The following is a 21,350-nucleotide window of genomic DNA, read 5'->3' as shown; positions in this document are numbered from 1 at the left end:
CCCCTATGTCAGGAGCTTGGTAGGTGTGACCTGAGGTGAGAACAATCACCTAAGGGCAGGAGAGCCACCCTCTGAGGGGGCCCCCAGTTTGAAGGAACAGTTCATCAGAGATGCTGGAAATCATGGGGGACCTTCTCACAATGAGCCACTCACATCTGCATCTACTAAACTAAATCTAGATCTACTAAATGCAAACAGAATGAGGTTAAAGATTCCAAGACTCTCTCAGCTGCACCTTGTGGTATCGCGTACAGAAGGTCAGTCCTTTGCTATGGTTAATTCATTTATTATTCAGAAAGGTGTTGATGCAATTGCAAGCCCTGTGAAATCCTACTCTCGTTTACACAATTGCATTTTGCTTTTGGAGATTAATTGTGCTCCTCAAGCACAACACCTGCTTGCAGCTTTGCTCCTCCACAGCTGTCCTGTTTGTGTTGATGCCTATTAAATGTTAAATTCTTCACATTGTGTTATTTACACTAGGCTGCTTGATGGCCTGACCAGGGGAGAAATTCAGACTTACCTCTCCAATCCGGGTTTCATTGCAGTCCATTGGGTGACGAAAAAGGTTGATGCATCCTTTGTGCACTCTTTTCCTCACATTTAATAGCGTAGTGCTTCCATCAAAGATCAAAACAGGCTATGAAGTCTTCACAGTCTGACTGTACATTCCGAACCCAATGTGCTGCCACCAGTGTCAGCATTACAATCACGCTCGAATACCCTGTCAAAACTCGGTGAAATGTGTTGCTTGTGGTAGGGATACTCACAAGGGTGATTTCCTACCTCCTTCTCCTCACTGTATAATCATGCAGCCTTCTACTGAGAATGTCCCATGTATCTTGATGAGTGAGCCATTCAGGAGATCTGGGTGAAGGGAAAAGTGCCTTACCCTGTTGCTCACAAGTTGTTGGCTAGTCGGAAGCCCTGCATTTTACCATCTCGCACTTCCAGTACCATTCTCACTACAACTCTCTCCACAAAGGACATGGCCATGCAGACTTGCAACATCAAATTCAGCACTGTGGTTGTAAAATTGCCCAGTGTCATGGTAGCATCCCCATCATCCTCCTCCTCCTCCTCCTCCTCCTCCTCCTCCTGTCATACCCATACCTAAGCCCAATAAGGACAAATGCTTTCCTTCTAACTACCACCCCATTCCTCTCACCACCTGTGTTTGCAAGGTGGTGGAACATATGATTCATGCCCACCTGGTATGGTGGCTCGAGTCTCGCAATTTACTAACCACTGCATGGTGTGGATTTGGGCATGCCGTTCTGCAGTTGTCACTTTGTCAACCCATGTCATGAATGGTTGTCTGTGGAAATGCCTGATTGTGGTCATGTTTTTTGGTTTGGAAAAAGCCTAAGACACCTGCTGGAGGACTGGTATCCTCTGTACTCTTTACACGTGGGATCTATGAGGCCACCTGCCCCATTTTCTTCAGGACTTTTAAAAAGACAGAGTTTTCAAGATACATGTTGGTTCTGACTTGTTGGACACCTTTATCCAGGAAAACGGGGTGCCTCAGGTCTCTATCCTGAACATTGTCCTCTTTGATCTTATCATTGACCCCATTATGTCCTGTCTTCCACTGCGCATCTCCAGCTCCCTTTTCATTAACAATTTTGTTATCTATTGCAGTTCTCCATGGACTCGTCTCCTTGAATGGTGTCTTCAGCGATGTTTCAATCATCTTTAATCATAGAGCATCAACAGTGGCTTTCGCTTTTCCTGTGACAAAACTGTTTGTATGAATTTCTGGCTGCACAATTGGTTTGTTCCACAGCCTTTATATCTTGGGCCTGTTGCTCTTCCGTTCAATGAAACTATGAAATTCCTGGGGCTCATGTTGTTGTTGTTGTTGCTGTTGTTGTTGTTGCTGTTGTTGTGGTCTTCAGTCCTTAGACTGGTTTGATGCAGCTCTCCATGCTACTCTATCCTGTGCAAGCTTCTTCATCTCCCAGTACCTACTGCAACCTACATCCTTCTGAATCTGCTTAGTGTATTGATCTCTTGGTCTCCCTCTACGATTTTTACCCTCCACGCTGCCCTCCAATGCTAAATTTGTGATCCCTTGATGCCTCAAAACATGTCCTACCAACCGATCCCTTCTTCTAGTCAAGTTGTGCCACAAACTTCTCTTCTCCCCAATCCTATTCAATACCTCCTCATTAGTTACGTGATCTACCCACCTTATCTTCAGCATTCTTCTGTAGCACCACATTTCAAAAGCTTCTATTCTCTTCTTGTCCAAACTGGTTATCGTCCATGTTTCACTTCCATACGTGGCTACACTCCATACAAATACTTTCAGAAACGACTTCCTGACACTTAAATCTATACTCGATGTTAACAAATTTCTCTTCTTCAGAAACGATTTCCTTGCCATTGCCAGTCTACATTTTATATCCTCTCTACTTCTACCATCATCAGTTATTTTGCTCCCTAAATAGCAAAACTCCTTTACTACTTTGTGTCTCAGTTCCTAATCTAATCCCCTCAGCATCACCCGATTTAATTTGACTACATTCCATTATCCTCATTTTGCTTTTGTTGATGTTCATCTTATATCCTCCTATCAAGACACTGTCCATTCCGTTCAACTGCTCTTCCAAGTCCTTTGCTGTCTCTGACAGAATTACAATGTCATTGGCGAACCTCAAAATTTTTACTTCTTCTCCATGAATTTTAATACCTACTCTGAATTTTTCTTTTGTTTCCTTTACTGCTTGCTCAATATACAGATTGAATAACATCGGGGAGAGGCTACAACCCTGTCTCACTCCTTTCCCAACCACTGCGTCCCTTTCATGCCCCTCGACTCTTATAACTGCCATCTGGTTTCTGTACAAATTGTAAATAGCCTTTCGCTCCCTGTATTTTACCCCTGCCACCTTCAGAATTTGAAAGAGAGTATTCCAGTTAATGTTGTCAAAAGCTTTCTCTAAGTCTACAAATGCTAGAAACGTAGGTTTGCCTTTTCTTAATCTTTCTTCTAAGATAAGTCGTAAGGTTAGTATTGCCTCACGTGTTCCAACATTTCTACGGAATCCAAACTGATCTTCCCTGAGGTCTGCTTCTACCAGTTTTTCCATTCGTCTGTAAAGAATTCGCGTTAGTATTTTGCAGCTGTGACTTATTAAACTGATAGTTCGGTAATTTTCACATCTGTCAACACCTGCTTTCTTTGGGATTGGAATTATTATATTCTTCTTGAAGTCTGAGGGTATTTCGCCTGTCTCATACATCTTGCTCACCAGATGGTAGAGTTTTGTCATGACTGGCTCTCCCAAGGCCATCAGTAGTTCTAATGGAATGTTGTCTACTCCCGGGGCCTTGTTTCGACTCAGGTCTTTCAGTGTTCTGTCAAACTCTTCACGCAGTATCTTATCTCCCATTTCATCTTCTTTTACATCCTCTTCCATTTCCATAATATTGTCCTCAAGTACATCACCCTTGTATAAACCCTCTATATACTCCTTCCACGTTTCTTCCTTCCCTTCTTTGCTTAGATCTGGGTTGCCATCTGAGCTTTTGATATTCATACAAGTGGTTCTCTTCTCTCCAAAGGTCTCTTTAATTTTCCTGTAGGCAGTATCTATCTTACCCCTAGTGAGACAAGCCTCTACATCCTTACATTTTTCCTCTAGCCATCCCTGCTTAGCCATTTTGCACTTCCTGTCGATCTCATTTTTGAGACGTTTGTATTCCTTTTTGCCTGCTTCATTTACTGCATTTTTATATTTTCTCCTTTCATCAATTAAATTCAATATTTCTTCTGTTACCCAAGGATTTCTATTAGCCCTCGTCTTTTTACCTACTTGATCCTCTGCTGCCTTCACTACTTCATCCCTCAGAGCTACCCATTCTTCTTCTACTGTATTTCTTTCCCCCATTCCTGTCAATTGTTCCCTTATGCTCTCCCTGAAACTCTCTACAACCTCTGGTTCTTTCAGTTTATCCAGGTCCCATCTCCTTAAATTCCCACCTTTTTGCAGTTTCTTCAGTTTCAATCTGCAGTTCATAACCAATAGATTGTGGTCAGAATCCACATCTGCCCCTGGAAATGTCTTACAATTTAAAACCTGGTTCCTAAATCTCTGTCTTACCATTATATAATCTATCTGATACCTTTTAGTATCTCCAGGATTCTTCCAGGTATACAACCTTCTTTTATGATTCTCATGGTTGATAGGAAACTTTCTTGGTCCTCCCATGTGTTTTACCTGGATGCCCGATGTACCTGGACCCTCTGGTTGTCATACGTGTCCTCAGCAGTACTTCCTGGGGAGCGGACTGGGCCACTCTCCTTCACTTTTACCAATCGCTTGTCTGTTTGAAATTGGACTATGGGTGTTTCATTTATGCATCTGCACGTCCATGCATCTTCCGTCGTCAAATACAATCCACCATCATGGCATCTGTTTGGCCACTGGTGCCTTTCACAGCAGCCTGATTGAGTCTCTATGCAGAAGCTGCTGAACTACTGCTGTCATACCAACGTGACAGTCTCCTCAGCGCATACACATGCCATTTGTGTGCCATGCCTGGCCACCCATCCTAATCCTCCCCCTTCAATGACTTCTTTGACCACTGGTATGGGGTGCGCCCCTCTCCTGTGTTAACTCCAGGAGTTTGCTTTCGGGCGTTTCTCTGGCAGCTTAACTTCATGTTACCTGTCACGTTCCTGATGGGTGTGAACCCTTCACCACCTTGGCTTAATGCGGCAGCCCATGTTCACCTTGGACTTAATTTGCTTAAAAGGACACTATTCCAGGTTCAATCTGTTGCTGTAAGTTTCTCGATCTTTGCACTGAACTTAGTGATAATACCTTTGTGTACATTGATGGCTCTTGGATGGCTGCTTGGTGTTTACAGCAGTGCTCTTCATCCTGTATCAGCCTACACAGTACATCTGATTCTCTCTGTGTCCATTGGCGCCTGTTTGTGCTGTACACAGCCCAGCCCTTAGTGCAATGGGTCCAAGAAAATTTCCACTTCCTTGCTCTTGTGGGAGCCTCTGTGATGTTTATGTGGGTCCCTGGTCACATCGGTCTGACAGGAAACGAGGCCGCTGATGCTGTTGCCTAGGCTGCAGTCCTACCTCAGCCTGCCAGTTCTTCCATTCCTTCCGATCTCTGTGTTGCCATCTGTCAGCAGGTAGTATCACTTTGGCATCACAACTTCATTTATATTAACCAGTATCTTCTCCACTCTGTGTAGTCTCTACACAGTATTTTGTACTTTATAGTAAGGCAGGTATGTACCGGGTTTGATTGTAATCTCTCTAGGTGTTCTGGGGTTATATTTGCACATAATCACTTTCCATCTTCCAATGAGAACAAACTCTAGGGAATTAAAACTCTCCCAGCTGCTTGGCCAACTTCTTCTCAGTCGTCTCACTATGACGAAATCATTTTAGTTAGGTTACATATTGGGCACTACCGTTCTAACAATCGCCATTTGTTAAGTGATGATCCCCCACCACTTTATGGTCATTGTCATCAACCTTTTACAGTTTGCTATTTCCTGACCAAATGCCCACTTACTTTGTAATGTATGTTTGTTGCCTGATGTATCTGCCGTTTTAATGAATGACACGTGGGCTGTCAACCATGTTTTACTTTCTATCCATCATAGCAATATGGTGAAGGACATTTAATCTTTAGTTCAGGACCTCAAATGTCTCTATGATGTATTTTGTGGACCTTTCTCCATGAGGAAGTCTTTGTTCTTAGCTCACTTTTCCTCCATCAGTTGGGCTCAATGTGTAGTCACTTTTACCACCTTTTTTGTCTTAGTGTTCTAAGCTTCTGACATGGGCACGTGTAACCTTAGTTGTTTTTGCACTCTGAAACAAAAACAAACAAACAGACCTGTCACCATTTGTGCTGCCCTTCTTTGAAAATGTTTAATATCCTCTGTCCTATTTGGTATGGGTCCATGCACTTGAGCAATATACTAGAACGTGTTGTGTGTGTCTTTTGCAAGCAATTTCCTTTGTAGACTGATTGGGTTTTCCTAGTACCTTACCAATGAATTTAAGTTTGCCCCTGGTTTTTCCTAAATTGAGTCTCTATTTTATATTCCCACAGATTGTTACATTCTGATATTTATAGGAGTTGACTGACTTGAATTATGACTCACTAATATTGTAAACATGGAATGTTCTGGTCCAAGCTGCCAGACTTGTTGTCATCTGTGCATGAGGTGTGCTTGCTCGTATGAATGAATGGTGTGTGTTTTTCTTTCTTTTTCTGATGAGGGCTGTGGTCAAAAGCCTATGTAGTAGGTGTCTTTTAATTGTACCTGTCTGCAATGTAATGTGTCATCTTTACGGTAAGAAGCAATCTGTCTCTGCCTAAATTGTTAATGTTATGGCTTTTCATTTTGTGAAGTGTACAATTTTACTTTTCTAAACATTTAAACTAATTTTTCAGTTATATTTTCATCAGCAGTAGGATGGCCAACCATCTGTTGTAAAATATCACGTTATTGAATCCATGGTTATATGTTCCCATGAGCATGGCAATTCTGAAGAGCTGTGCACTGTGTAATTCGTGTTTCTTAAAAGCTGTAGATCACTGACTTGCTCACAAAAAATCTTCTGACACTGCTTGCTGGAATTCAAACACAATATAAATATTGTGGTCTAATGTCTCTCAGCTGACTGAAAGTTGTTTTTATTTGTAAATGACTGAAGGTGGCTTTTGTATGTAAATTATTTGTAGTGATTTAATTGTATGCTAGGCCATACAGAGAGACTAGTGTCAGTGTTCCAAAAGTTTCCTTTTGCATGTTTTGATAAGCTCTTCTGTAATGCAGGCCCCTCAGGAGGACAGACAACCCAAATCTTTGTGTTCATGCTCAGTGCTGTGTCATATGCTGAGACAACACTTCTGTAGCAGATTCCTCTGGCCATACTAAGAATTTATGTTAAAAATGCTTATGTGCAAAAAGTCTGGTAGAAGCATGATTTTCCACACTGGCGAGAGAACAAGTACATAACTTATTGCTTAAACTATGATCACATTCAAAGAAGTCAGAAGTCCCTTTAGTGTTACAAATAGAATATATACATGTAATTTTTATTTCTTAAGAATCCTGTCAGTTTCACAGATAGCTGTTGGTAGATAGGTCCCTCTCATACTGGGGTCTGTGTGACCTGCCCTTCCCTTTCAAACTTCTGCAACCTATCCATCATTCCTCCATGAGGAAGGAATTAATAGTTCTGAAAGCTAGAACAGTGTGTGTGCTTTCATTTGTATCTGTTGATAGGCCTAAAAATTTCACCTCCTGAACGTGAAATCTTGTCAGTGATTGTCTCATAGTTTTAATCATTTTATCAAGTGAATTTTCTTTTTGACACATTTATGTGTGTGGGATTATAGACTTTTTCATCCTCTCCTTTTCCTGTTAAGAGTCTTACTTCATTTATATTAACCAGTATCTTCTCCACTCTGTGTAGTCTCTACACAGTATTTTGTACTTTATAGTAAGGCAGGTATGTACCATGTTTGATTGTAATCTCTCTAGGTGTTCTGGGGTTATATTTGCACATCACCACTTTCCATCTTCCAACTAGATAGATAAATAAGTTCATCCTTGCCAACTCTTGTTGATCCCAGACAAGACCACATATGTGGCTATTTGGATAGAATAATGAAATGTTCTCTCTGCTGATCCCTGGTGAATAAATAACTGGTGAAGGGTGAATGGGGAAGTTAAAATCTGTTGCTTCCACCAAATAATTGTTCATTCAATGACTTGTGGATCAGCATGAATAATAAATTGTAAAGTAAGAAAACCACTGTTTGTAGGGCTCCTCTAATGCTAGGTTGCATTTCTTAAGTGGTGGCTGTGTTTCATCCAGGGGCCAACCAACATCTGGCACATTAACCTAAAGAAATTCAGTCACAAATTCAATATAAGCAGGCAGGAATTTGCAGTGACATAATATTCATTGTTTTCAGCATTTTAAATTTTAATGAACTTCATCTACATCTACATCCATACTCCGCAAGCCACCTGACCGTGTGTGGTGGAGGGTACCTTGAGTACCTCTATCGGTTCTCCCTTCTTTTCCAGTCTCGTATTGTTCGTGGAAAGAAGGATTGTCGGTATATCTCTGTGTGGGCTCTAATCTCTCTGATTTTATCCTCATGGTCTCTTCGCGAGATATACGTAGGAGGAAGCAATATACTGCTTGACTCCTCGGTGAAAGTATGTTCTCGAAACTTCTACAGAAGCTCGTACCGAGCTACTGAGTGTCTCTCCTGCAGAGTCTTCCAGTGGAGTTTATATTTCATCTCTGTAACACTTTCGCGATTACTAAATGATTCTGTAACGAAGCGCACTGCTCTCCATTGGATCTTCTCTATCTCTTCTATCAACCCTATCTGGTACGGATCCCACACTGGTGAGCAGTATTTAAGCAGTAGGCGAACAAGTGTACTGTAACCTACTTCCTTTGTTTTCGGATTGCATTTCCTCAGGATTCTTCCAATGAATCTGTCTGGCATCTGCTTTACCGACAATCAACTTTATGTGATCATTCCATTTTAAATCATTCCTAATGCGTACTCCCAGATAATTTATGGAATTAACTGCTTCCAGTTGGTGACCTGCTATATTGTAGCTAAATGATAAAGGATCTTTCTATGTATTCACAGCACATTACACTTGTCTACATTGAGATTCAATTGCCATTCCCTGCACCATGCGTCAATTACAATTGATAATCATTCTGTACAGCAATAATAAAAGCCCAAGCAAGGGCATAAAAAATCTGGTCAGTATCGCATGTCCATGTAAACTTCTGAAAATTCAAAACAAATAATTAGTTCCTTTAGCACAAGTCTAAAGTTAAAGCTCCATAATTCCAAATTGACGAAATTACAAGTGCAGATCACACTCAAAATTAACTGAAGAAAATTTTTTAGTGTGTATTTGATCACCTAACTGAAATATTCAAGGTCCATACTCTGAAAATACTTCAAAGTATTTGCTATCTACACATATGAATATAACAAGTCCCCAATGCAGCCAGTTCACCTCATGTCAAAGTTTCTGAAAATATTTCAGTGTGTTCACTATCAGCACATCAGAAGTGACAAAAACATGACAAAATAATAAAAGCAATATTCTGATTCAATTGTAAGGCAACCTGTTGCCACTCATATATTCTGTCTGTGCCAGATCTCAACCCCAAATAACACACGAATGCCAAAACTCCCCACGCAAAAATGTCCGCCACTCTTTGAACCCTCACATCAAAGAGAGCCAAGCAAACACACTTCAGACTTCCAAAACATGCTTAAAACTATAAATTCAGTTTTATGTTCATGTATTATGTATAAATTTGCACATAAATTTTCTCGGCCTTCTAGTGCTGTTCCTAGTTTTCATCTAGATTATATAGTTTGATCACAAATATTGATTTTGTCCATTTAAAAGCTACTTATTATTATTATTATTATTATTATTATTATTATTATTATGTTATCAATAGTTATAATAATTGAAACTAACTACACTCATACATCTCTAATGATATCAACTTATTAATGCTGCCACTACGTTTAGTGTTTCGTATCTTATTTGTTAAAAATTCATTTTTTAATGTATGGAATGTGCATTCTTGCCTAAAATTCAAAACACATGATATTTTAAAAACAATCTGCTAACACAGTTTGATAGTGCTCATTGAGACCTATCCACAGACATTAAATTTGTAAGAATCACATAAGGTGTTACTGAGATATTAATTTTTAAAGATTATTACTTACATAAAACCTTTAACGTTAGCTAACTTACAAACTACACTTCGTATGGAGAGTGTGTCTTCACCCACGCGCTTGTATTAATTTTCTCTTTGCAGACATGTTACTGGCTTCTCTGTTGCCAGCTGGGTTTAGTTTTTAATAGATTGTTTTATTTGACCTGTTCTGGCCATTCAAGTTGGCCTTGTGGTTACCCTTCCTTGTTTCACCCTAATAGCTGAGTTTTTCTAACATCAGGCCAGAGCCAGAGTCTACCTGACTTGTGATCTAAAAATCTCATACTGAGACCATCTGCCAGTCAGTAATCCAAAGGGAGCCACCATTTGCTGATGACAGCGCAAGGATAGTGTGCCTACTGGGCCTTGCTTGGCTCTGCCAACCGCCTCTTCAGTACACAGGCTAGAGGAATGTTCAAACTCTTTCCTCAACCATGTTGTTGCCAGTTCTTAAACTTGCAAACAGTGTTTCACCCAAGTATTACTTAAGTTTTGGAAACAAAAGAAATTGCACTTGAGTTGAAAGGTGGGCCCTGCAATGGATTCACCAAAACTTCCCAAATGACAGCAACAATTCCCCTATGTCATGCACAGTGTGCATATGAAAATCAGTGAATAGACAAATTATCTACAACATATGTGTTGCCATTTGTTTGAACTCTCATATTCTTTCCCTTAATGTCAAACCGACCTCGGGGAAGATCTGTTTGGATTCCATAGAAATGTTGGAACATGTGAGGCAATACTGACCGTACAACGTATCTTACAAGATAGATTGAGGAAAGGCAAACCTACATGTCTAGCATTTGTAGACTTGGAGAAAGCTTTTGGCAATGTTGACTGGAATACTCTCTTTCAAATTCTGAAGGGGCAGGGGTCAAATACAGGGAACGAAAGTCTATTTACAATTTGTACAGAAACCAGATGGCAGTTATAAGAGCCGAGGGGTATCAAAGGGAAGCAGTGGTTGGAAAGGGAGTGAGATGGGGTGTAGCCTATCTCTGATGTAATTCAATCTGTATATTGAGCAAGCAGTAACGGAATTTGGAGTAGGAATTAAAATCCAGGGAGAAGAAATAAAAACTTTGAGATTTGCCAACAACATTGTAATTCTGTCAGAGATAGAAAAGGACCTGGAAGAGTAGTTGAAAGGAATGAACAGTGTCTTGAAAGGAGGATGTAAGATGAACATCAACAAAAGCAAAAGGAGGATAATTGAGTGTAGTTGAATTAAATCCGGTGATGCTGAGGAAATTAGATTAGGAAGTGAGACACTTGAAGTAGTAGATGAGTTTTGCTATTTAGGTAGCAAAATGACTGATGATGATTGAAGTAGGGTGTAAAAAGTACTGGCAAAGGCAAGGAAAGCGTTTCTGAAGAAGAGAAATTTATTAACATCAAGTATAGATTTAAGTGACAGGAAGTCTTTTCTAAAAGTATTTGTATGGAGTGTAGCTGTGTATGGAAGTTAAACATGGACGATAAATGGTTTAGACAAGAAGAAAATAGATACTTTTGAAATGTGGTGCTACAGAAGAATGCTGAAGATAAGGTGGGTAGATCACATTACTGAAGAGGTACTGAATAGAACTGGGGAGAAGAGGAACTTGTGGCACACCTTGACTAGAAGAAGGGATCAGTTGGTAGGACACGTTCTGAGGCATCAATGGATCATCAGTTTAGTATTTGAGGGCAGTGTGGAGGGTAAAAATGGTAGAGGGAGACGAAGATATGAATACACTAAACAGTTTCAGAAGGATGTAGGTTGCAGTAGTTACTCGGAGATGAAGCAGCGCTTGCACAGGATAGAGTAGCATGGGGAGCTGCATCAAACCACTCTCTGGACTGAAGATGATGACGACGACGACAACAACAGCAGTGTCAAATTCTGTGTCACAACCCCAACATTGGTGTTCATTTTTGAGTGCAAGGAGAAATACTGCTTTCATTGCTTGCTGTAGTGCAACCCCAACTTTTTTTCCTATTTCCTTCATAAAATGAACTTCACATCACACAGGATTTGGATTGGAGATGGCCATTTCGAACCACTTTCAAGCTACAAAAAACCATATTGTAGACCTTGTGTATTGTGGCTTGTGTAGACAAGATGCTAGCTCATTAAAGAATTTGTCTGAAAGATACTGAAGTTGTCATTCTTTTTTGTGCACCTGTCAACAACTTAACAATTTTACTATTCGGTGAATTGTTCCCTTTACTTCTGCAATATAGAGTTTGTGTTATAATGTTGGTCAAATATCTCTCCTGTCAAAAATCATAATTTTGTTTGACATCAAATTAAGATCTAGTTCTGTTTCACAGGTGGAGTTCACTGCTATGAGAGATCAGTATATGAGATGTGGGGAAGGTTTTATGATATGTTATTCTGTAACTGACAGACACAGCTTCCAGGAAGCTGTTGAGTACCGTAAGTTGATAAATCGTGTAAGAGCCTCTGAAGATATTCCTCTAGTGCTTGTGGGAAATAAATTTGATCTACAGCATCAGAGGAAGGTATAGTACAATCAGAGTTGCCTAATTAAATAATGCCATAAATTATGTGGTGTCTGTTGTTGTTGTTGTTGTTGTTGTTGTTGCATGTTTGTTACTACTGCTGCTGCTGCTGCCATCACTGCCACTGCTGCCTCTGCTGCTGCTGCTGCTGCTGCTGCTGCTGCTGCGTAGTGATGTGAAGGAAAATGAGTTCTTGGTGTACCAATGAAATACAGTATCTTTTCCCCTCCAAAGCTAAAATTGCACTTATTTGTGCATTTAATCCTCTTTTAAATCTATGTACTTTCTCCAAAATTTGAATGAGTAGACTCCATCTCTGATGTGCAATTCTGAGATGTGTGCAAAATATGCATCTGAGACTGCTGTAACTGATTAGTTCGACTCCTAACATTTTTCATGACAAATTACATCAAATCTAAGAATAGGGGGGGGAGTCAAAGAGTGGAAGATATAGCAAACAGAGTGGATATTCCAACAATTTGTACTTCAAATCTCTGTGCATTTTTATCTAATCAATTTTTAGTATTCACAAATTCTTGTTTACCTGCTTTACATGTAATCTATAAAAATAATCCACAGCACCAAGATGAACTACTGTTCTTGCTTTGGCTTCTGGTTAGGATCAGTAAATCATTCTCCTAGTTAACTCTTTACGTAGCATAGATCATACTTGTTCTTGTGCTAGACCTATGATATCAACTATTTCATACCCCTGTAACCACAGATCACCCAATATAAAAACACACTACTACTTTTCGGGAAGAATGACATTTCAGTCAAGCTGGAGACATCTGTTTTAAGAAAGACATTTTTCCAGTAGACTGTGTAAAATTCTTTCTTTTCACACTATTTGTTTTGGGCATTCCCGTTCTTAACTGTGTCTGAAAACATAACAATGCACTGTAGCAAAAAGCAGCTAAACACAAATCGTATAACTAATTGGATGTACCATTACACAAATATAATATTTACCTCTAGTAACATATGTGGCTACATTGTTGTCGTGTTGCGTAACATCTTTGACTCTGTAAATGAAGATCACTGCCCTGCGAAGCAGTGGAAGGTTAGTATACTTACCCATGCTATGTATAAGTGCCTACTAATAAACAGTTTAGAAATCATATGTCTATGCTACTGTCACACTGCCAGTACCCCATCTCCCACAGTGATGACCTCCAATTTCTGTGTCACACCCAGATTTTGTTGTAAGTCGAAAATCGACTGTGCTGGTTATGCCTTCGAGCATGCAGCCATTACAAACGATACAACCTTACTATTTCTTCGGCAATGTTGACAACAACTCTCATAGAGTTCTCGTGAATTCCACACTCATGCTATGTGCAAAATTACTAAAAGTCCACCAAAGCTTGGACAGTACTATAGTGGCAAATGACGTAGTGACAATACCTTCATTGTTCGCCATATGTTTGGAGCAAATTTGCATCACTGCCAATGACAAACAGAAAACTGCACCACTGTGAGTGTCAGAGTTACCGAGTTACTTCATGACAAACATTTCAGATTTGACACTGAGTGAATCTATCCCTTTATTTCAGACAGAAGTGCAGCAGAGTGTCACAATTAACAATGCCTGGCCACCTCTGTAACAAACATTGAACTAAGCATCTTTGACTTTCGTATAGGACAAAATATCACGTATTCCAGTGCTAGTGGTTATGAGCATTATGACACTCACATTAATGACCTGCACCATGTCGACCCCTGCCACAGTGCCATTATGATTGAACAAGAATAGCCCACGCCATACCACTCCGTTGTCCTCTTTCTGTATCCATCTGTCAACAGGCCACAGGCTAAAGGTTTACAACACCCTTCAGTACCTGTGCATTCCAATTTTCCAAATTGTGTTCTGACTGCTGCGATTAAATTTGAGTTCCATAAGGCAGCCTATGACGTCACTCATATCCCAGCCACACCAGGCATTACAGATGACTCACTTCCACTGTGCTCTGCATTTGAGTCACCCACACCCAGCACCAAAACCTACTATGGACTCTGAGAATATGGTTTTCATGGCCTCGCCATAGCAAGATCAGATACTGCTGCCTTCCAGTTTGAGTGACGTCACACCCACATCAGCCATGCCGCAAACGACTGCACCTCCACATGAACTCCACGAGACACAGCCAGTGCCACTGGATAATAAATGGACTATGCCTTCCTCCCTTATGGTGCTAGGATCTTGGGCACACTGTACATGCATTTTCTGTTGTCCCAGACATCTGACATTGGGAAAGTCGTACCTACCGTGTTGATCCCAGCACTTGACTCACATGCGTGACCATTCTGTGAATATTGCTCTGTAACACTGATGCTACCCACACTGTGACATGACCCACCTCACCATGTGCCACCCTACGCCGAGCCGCATTTCCTGCCCGTCTTGCACACTGAATCTCCCATGCCATGCAACGCCCAACTCAAGATGGTGCCTTACAATCGGACCATTGGTGGCAATCGTACCATCCACCTCCATCTGAAACTACCATAGCTCCACATGGATTCTCCTGTGATGTGATTTGTCTTCAGCAAGTGTTTGTCAGCCAGTGGCATCACTGGAGACAACAAGAAGTTTGCCACTCTCCATAACCACCTCAGAAACAGTGCAGACCTTAAAACAACTTGGTTTTGGACATTCCATCTTTTCACAAATACAAAACTGCCAAGACACTACTACGACGACAATTAACACACAAACCTGAGCAGCAGCTATATCTTGTTATCAGTGAGACTACTTTGGGCAACAGCACACTTTTTTTTACTTCTGCACCACCTGCAAGTTCTAATTGACCCAGCACTCCTGCTTGATCGCATGCTGTGTACACTTCAGCTCCGAAAACTGTCAGAACATCCAAAAAGGGATGCTGGCGCATGAGGAGGTACACTGGAGTTTAAACTTCGACTCGCTGACAGAATGCAGCCACTATCACAACACCACATTCTAATTAACAACCAACGGTGCTATGCTGCAGTTGATGTCTGACATACCTGCACCAAAACCAATTTCCCACGATCCCAGCTGAACTTCCCCAACTTCTTGTGCAGCTGCTGATGGCCCAACTATGGCCGGACTGACACAAACTGGGCCATCCTGAATGCCTTTCAGGGATCCAGTGGGCAACGCTCATGTACCATGATGGCTGAGGTTGTCATCCACTCTCCTGGCACCTCCCTGACTCTGTAGAAACAAAATCTGCACCGACCAATTGCATCACCGGCTTCCACACTCAACACACAACAGTGCTACTGTTGGTTTCACACCAGATCTGGGCAGGACATACAGTGCTACAGGCAGTCCCCCTACCTACCAAAACTAGTAGGGTGACCTGATGTAGGTGCATCAGGCCTCTCTTTATTGACGAGACACCTCTGCACACCACAATAAAACAGCACCAACACAGTGTTTCAGTGGGCAAATGGTCCCCGACTATTTGACCATGACAGGTGCCTGCACATTCATTTCCTCATAGATTCCAGGGCTGATGTGAGTACTCTGCCACCTACTCTCGTGCACTGTCACTGGCACCTCTGCAACTGCACGTGTCCAATGACACTGTAATCCACAGTTGCTGGAACTGCACACATCGTGCTCGACCTAGGCACAGATACACAAATATCTTGGACGTTCCTAGTGGCAGAGACAGTTGAAACAATTCTAAGAGATTACTTCCACCACCGCTACCAGCTACTGCCAGATTTAAATTGCACCCTCCTGTTACGACGGGATGGCCAGGAGCTAATATGTGGTGTGGTCAGCGACACACTACCTGTTGGCACCGCAATGCCCTCGGGCAAGCTGACACCACTCATCATGCCACTCGACCTGAATATACAAAGTGAAGCACTTTTCAATTGGCTACACTTAAAGGCTGCCAAGTACTCATCATTACCTCATGATAATAAGGGCACGCACCTCACCAGTGAACATCTACGGATATGAATCGTGAACGCCACCACATCACTGCATGCACACCAGCAGCATATCGGTGGCCTTTGTTACGTCAACAGCGATCACTTCAGTGGTGCTGCTACTACAGACACTTCTCAGATTAGTGAAGCATCACAACCCCCCCACCCCTGTGACTTAAGAGCAACAATGAATCATGTCGTGCCCCCTTCCTGGACTCGCTCCACACTCCCCGTGAGACCACATATAATCTGTGCCATGTGGGACAGTACAGAACACTACATTACAACCACACCATGTCCCCTATCCACTGCCGCCACATCATCTAGCTCTCCACAAGCTTAAAGCTGCTGTGGACAAACTTTTGTGAGCTGGCATATTCAGGCCATCAGATGGTGCTTGGGTCTCCAAATTAAACTAGTTCCTAGAAACAACAGTACTTGGCGCCTATGTGTCAACTACCACTATCTAAGCGCCCATACAATCTTTGACAGCTAGCCCATGCCAAACTTGCATGATTTTTCCTGTGTCTTGGCCAGGGCAAAAATTTTCAGCATCATTGATTGCAGAACACCATACCTGCAAATTCTGATGGCAGATGAAGATGGACCAAAAACTGCAAAAAGCCCATCATTCAGTCTCATTGAATTCCTCTAAATGATATTTGGACTGAAAACTGACACACAGACATGTCAAAGATTTACTGAAGGCATACTATTCAATTTGGCTTTTTGTTACACATATTTACATGATGTCATTATCTTTTTGCAAAACGATCAAGACGACAATGATCACGATAGGTGCCAACTTCGGCAACACTGTGTGATCTTTGTCTGACACCACATCGATGCATTTGTGGTGCGTCCTACTCCTTAGAAAATTGACCACATATGCCTCCTCCCACCTCCCAACAACTACCAAGAGCTGCAGAGGTTTCTGGGGGGTCATAAACTTCTACAGGAAGCGATTGCCATGTGCTGCTGAGACTTTGCTACCACTCACCCAAGCACTGCGTGGCAGAATGCATCTGGTAAACGATGCCTCAATTGGACATTACAAATGCAGGCAGCCTTCGACAAAATAAAAGAGCATCTGTTACACACTATGAGCTTTGCCCACCCATCACACACCTAATTATCACATCTGAAGCTAGCAATGAGGTGATCAGGGCTGCTTTACAGCAAGAGATCAGTGGAATCACTCAGCTGCTCAGGTGTTTCTTGCACAAACTTACTGATAGCCAGAAAAAAGGGTGCATATTTGACCGTGAACTACTAGCCATGTATGAAGCAGTTCATCATTTTCTAGATGATGTCGAGGGGAGACCCCTTGCCATATATACAGACCAGTGTCTATTGGTAGGTGCATTTTGCAACCCTTCGGAGAATTCTGCACCCAGGAGATTCTATCATTTAGATTTTGTAGCACAATTCAGTGCTGACATGCGATACGTTAAGATGCGGATAATATTATGGTGTACTATCTTTCCTGTATCACAGCTACCTTCACTCAGTTGGACTTGGATACAGTCGCAAATGCCCAATTGAAAGATGCCAATCTCCATAGCTTGTTTGACAAACCAGACACCAGACTCATTTGTAACAACGCACGCTACCCAGTGCAAACAGAGCAGTTTGGTGTGATGTTTTGAACAGATGGGTCTGACAGGTCATTCTAGAGACATATCAGAGGACAGTTTTTCACTTTCTCCACAACTTCATACACCCAGGCGAGCCCTACCATACACCTTATCATGGAATAATTTGTCTGGCCTAACATTAAAAAGGATTGTGCCACATGAACCAGGACTTGCATTCCATGCCAGCAGGCAAAACCTGACAGTCATGCACAGCCCTTCTTTGCTAAATTCATAATTCCAAAGGAGAAGTTCCAGCACATTCATATCGACATTGTAGAGCCACTCCCCAAATAACATGGTTACCGCTACATTCTGTCAATGATAAATTGTGTGGCACGATAGGTGGAGGCCACACCCATTTCTGACATTTCAACAGAGACAGTAGCAAAACCTTTCATCAACCTTTGGATTGCCGGATTCAGCTGCCTAGCCTCCTTAACCTCAGACCATTGTTCATAGTTTGAATCCCAACTGTTCAGTGACTTAAGCCACCTATGCAGATACCACCAGTTTCACACAGCCAACTACCACCCCCAATCCAATGCCCTTGTGGAACGGTCAGTGGTATTGGACAATGAACACTACTCTCGTGTGCCACTCAGAATCATGGGTGGAGATCCTTCCAATAGGTTGTCCTGGGCATTCACATATCATGTAAAGATGACCTTGATGCATCACTCACCGAAATACTATACGGCGAACCCCTCACTCTACCTGCTGAATTTATATCATATGAAATGGTCCCTACGGATCAGAACTTACCAGACTTAGTTGTTTCAAAGGCTATTTACAGGATCATACCAAGTGTTGAAATACGATAAAAGCACTTTTGACATCATAATTGCTGGAAAACAAACAACAGTGTCAGTGAACCGGCTTAAACCAGCATGGACTTTAGCAGAGCTGTCACAACCGATACTCCATGCCCCATCGCCTCCTATGCGTCTGTTAGTCAATTTCACTGAGTGAGGTGGTGTAGTGGTTAAGACACTGGACTTGCATTTGGGAGGATCACAGTTCAAACTCACGTCTGACCATTTAGTTTTAGATTTTCTGTGATTTCCCTAAATGGCTCGCAGCAAATGCTGGGATGGTTCCTTTGTAAGGTTACGGCCGATTTCCTTCTCAGTCCTTGACACAATCTGAGCTTGTGCTCCATCTTGAATGACCTCATTGTTGATGGGACTTTAAACACTAATTTCTTCTTCCTGTTAGTCAATTTCCAAGTGCTTGTGAATCACCGGTTTTCTGCCTGACGAGATATACTTGATGTTACACGATACTGACCTCGTAATTACCACTACCTACATGGATGGGCAGGTGGTCAAGTGCAAGCGCTCTCACACACCGTTTTGTGCACAGACTCCTGCCCCACCACAAGCTGACAGGATAGCACTTCCCTCCCGTTTTTCAGTGGATGGTACTCACCATCACCGCCCCAGCTTAGGCTGCCGCCATTCCCTCAATGCCTCCTGTGGCCAGAACAATGAAAGACAATGCTGCCAACATGCCTCCCACTTCAAATGCCACCACTGAGCCAGAAACAACTAAAGATGCTTATCTGCTGATGCTGCTGGTGGCAACCTGTTAGTTGCACCGCCGACATCCCCTCCATAGTGCATCTTGCTGACTGTTACATGTCTTCTGTCATGCAGCCACCTACATCACTTCAGACAGACAATGCCCTGCCTCAGCCCCTCCTCAGGTGCTCCACAGTACAGAGGGGGAGGGGAGCAGTGCCCTCTATGCTCTGTGTCTGTGTAACATCTGTCAGTTTGTAAATGATGTTTGCTGCCCCGCATAGTAGTGGGATTTAGTGTGCTCTATATACTCCTAAGGCTTGCACTTTTTATGTATATGTGCTTAATGATAAATAGTGAGGAATTTATTTCTATGCTGTGTCTCTATTCTGTTATATAGCCAGTACCTGATTTCCCATGTTGTCATTAATTTAAAAATCATTTGTCTTGAACGATTGTGCAAAGTGCTGTTGTCAAACATCCTCACGTAAATTTTAAAGCTGCATGACATGAAAGTGCCCATGACAAGAAAAGTATTACCATTTTATTTAAATGTCATGTCCAACCAGAAGCCATTAAGAAAAGGAACCTTTCAATATTTCCTAAGAAACACACTGTTTACACTCACTCAGTGAACTGTTACATATGCAATTTACATGAGAAATTTTGAGCTCTAAGTCAGAAGATTAAAGTACAAATATCTTACAACTGTCAACATGATCTCAAACATCTCTGTCCTTTAGTAACAGTTACATGAAAAACATGTTATAAAATAAGTTAGTGTTGCATATAAACACCATTACAGAATCCCCAGTACATATGTTGAGATCTGTTTTGTGGACTGAACAGAAACTATTTACATCATATGTATATTCAGTATAACTTTGCTAATTGATGTTATATAATCTAAAATCTCAAATGTAATATATTACTATGTAAAATGGAAAAATATTGTTGCAGAAGCAGCTCAGTAGCACCATGGTATAGTGGTTATGATACTAAACTGTTGCATGGAGGTCTGCCATTTCAAAACTCACCTGGACTGTACAATTTTAATTTCTATATTCAGTTTGAGTACATTCTAGAAGTATCCACAAATGTCAAGAATCATTGTACTGGAATGTTTTGTAGCTGTATATATACTGTATGTGTTCTGGCCAGAGGCAGTTTGCTCTGCACTCTTGTATGTGTAAGTGCTGAATAAGTGGAGTTAGTGTTTGTCATTGATCTAATTACACCTTCTTCTACATGACAATATGTTAAGTCAGTAGTTCAAAAGAAAACACCTTTCACATGCTGCACGCGAGATTTTTTGTGTGTCTTGTTCACATAGACATGTTTTGCCTTAGTGAGACAGCATCAGCAGTGGTGTGTCAGATCAACTTCCAATTCATTGCTTTTAAGCCAAACAGCTTTCTCTCAGGTGACAAATATGTTGGTTGCTTGCATGTATCCTTTTTGGTCACTGTTTTCAATATATAGCAATTTAACAGCAACTTTCTGTCTATTTATCAAAATATGTCCACATCTTACATTTACAGCATGTCATGAACATGGAGAAATGATGTTAGCAATCAGCTTTGGACAAAACAAACTTGTTAGGTGTCATAAATAACCATGCCCACACAGGAAGTAATTAAGATAAAATAGTGATGCTAGAAGTAATGTAAAGACAATTAACATTAAGATGTCAATCTGTATACATTGTTGTACATGAAATATATCTTTTACTTTAGAGCATACATGTATGGGCTTTTGTGAAACTATTGATGATTGTTGATGGCACAGCACAATTGTCTTTCACAATATAACCATTATTTGAAAAATTAAACAACTGAGACAATTAAAAGAAGCTCCTCGCTACAGCATAAACTTATATATTTTGTAAGAAGTCTGCCCACTTGGTGAATATGTTTAAATTAAAACAAATGAAATTTGTATTATTCAGTTTTATAAAATTGTACTGGTGTA

The 21,350-nt window shown here is 41.3% G+C and overlaps 1 protein-coding gene across 1 annotated transcript in view; it reads left to right on the top strand.

Moving 5' to 3' along the window:
* The window catches only part of LOC126262530 (GTP-binding protein Rit2), a 102,253-nt gene that overhangs the window by 35,301 nt on the left and 45,602 nt on the right, over positions 1-21,350 (top strand). The window contains exon 4 of the mRNA XM_049959202.1: positions 12,101-12,292. Within this exon, the coding sequence (XP_049815159.1) occupies positions 12,101-12,292 (192 nt within the window). The remainder of the gene's footprint in view (positions 1-12,100; positions 12,293-21,350) is intronic.

This window comes from Schistocerca nitens, chromosome 6 (assembly GCF_023898315.1).
Source record: "Schistocerca nitens isolate TAMUIC-IGC-003100 chromosome 6, iqSchNite1.1, whole genome shotgun sequence".
NCBI classification, from domain to species: domain Eukaryota; kingdom Metazoa; phylum Arthropoda; class Insecta; order Orthoptera; family Acrididae; genus Schistocerca; species Schistocerca nitens.
Note: the sequence above shows the minus strand (reverse complement) of the source record. Positions and strands in the feature narration are given on the sequence as shown.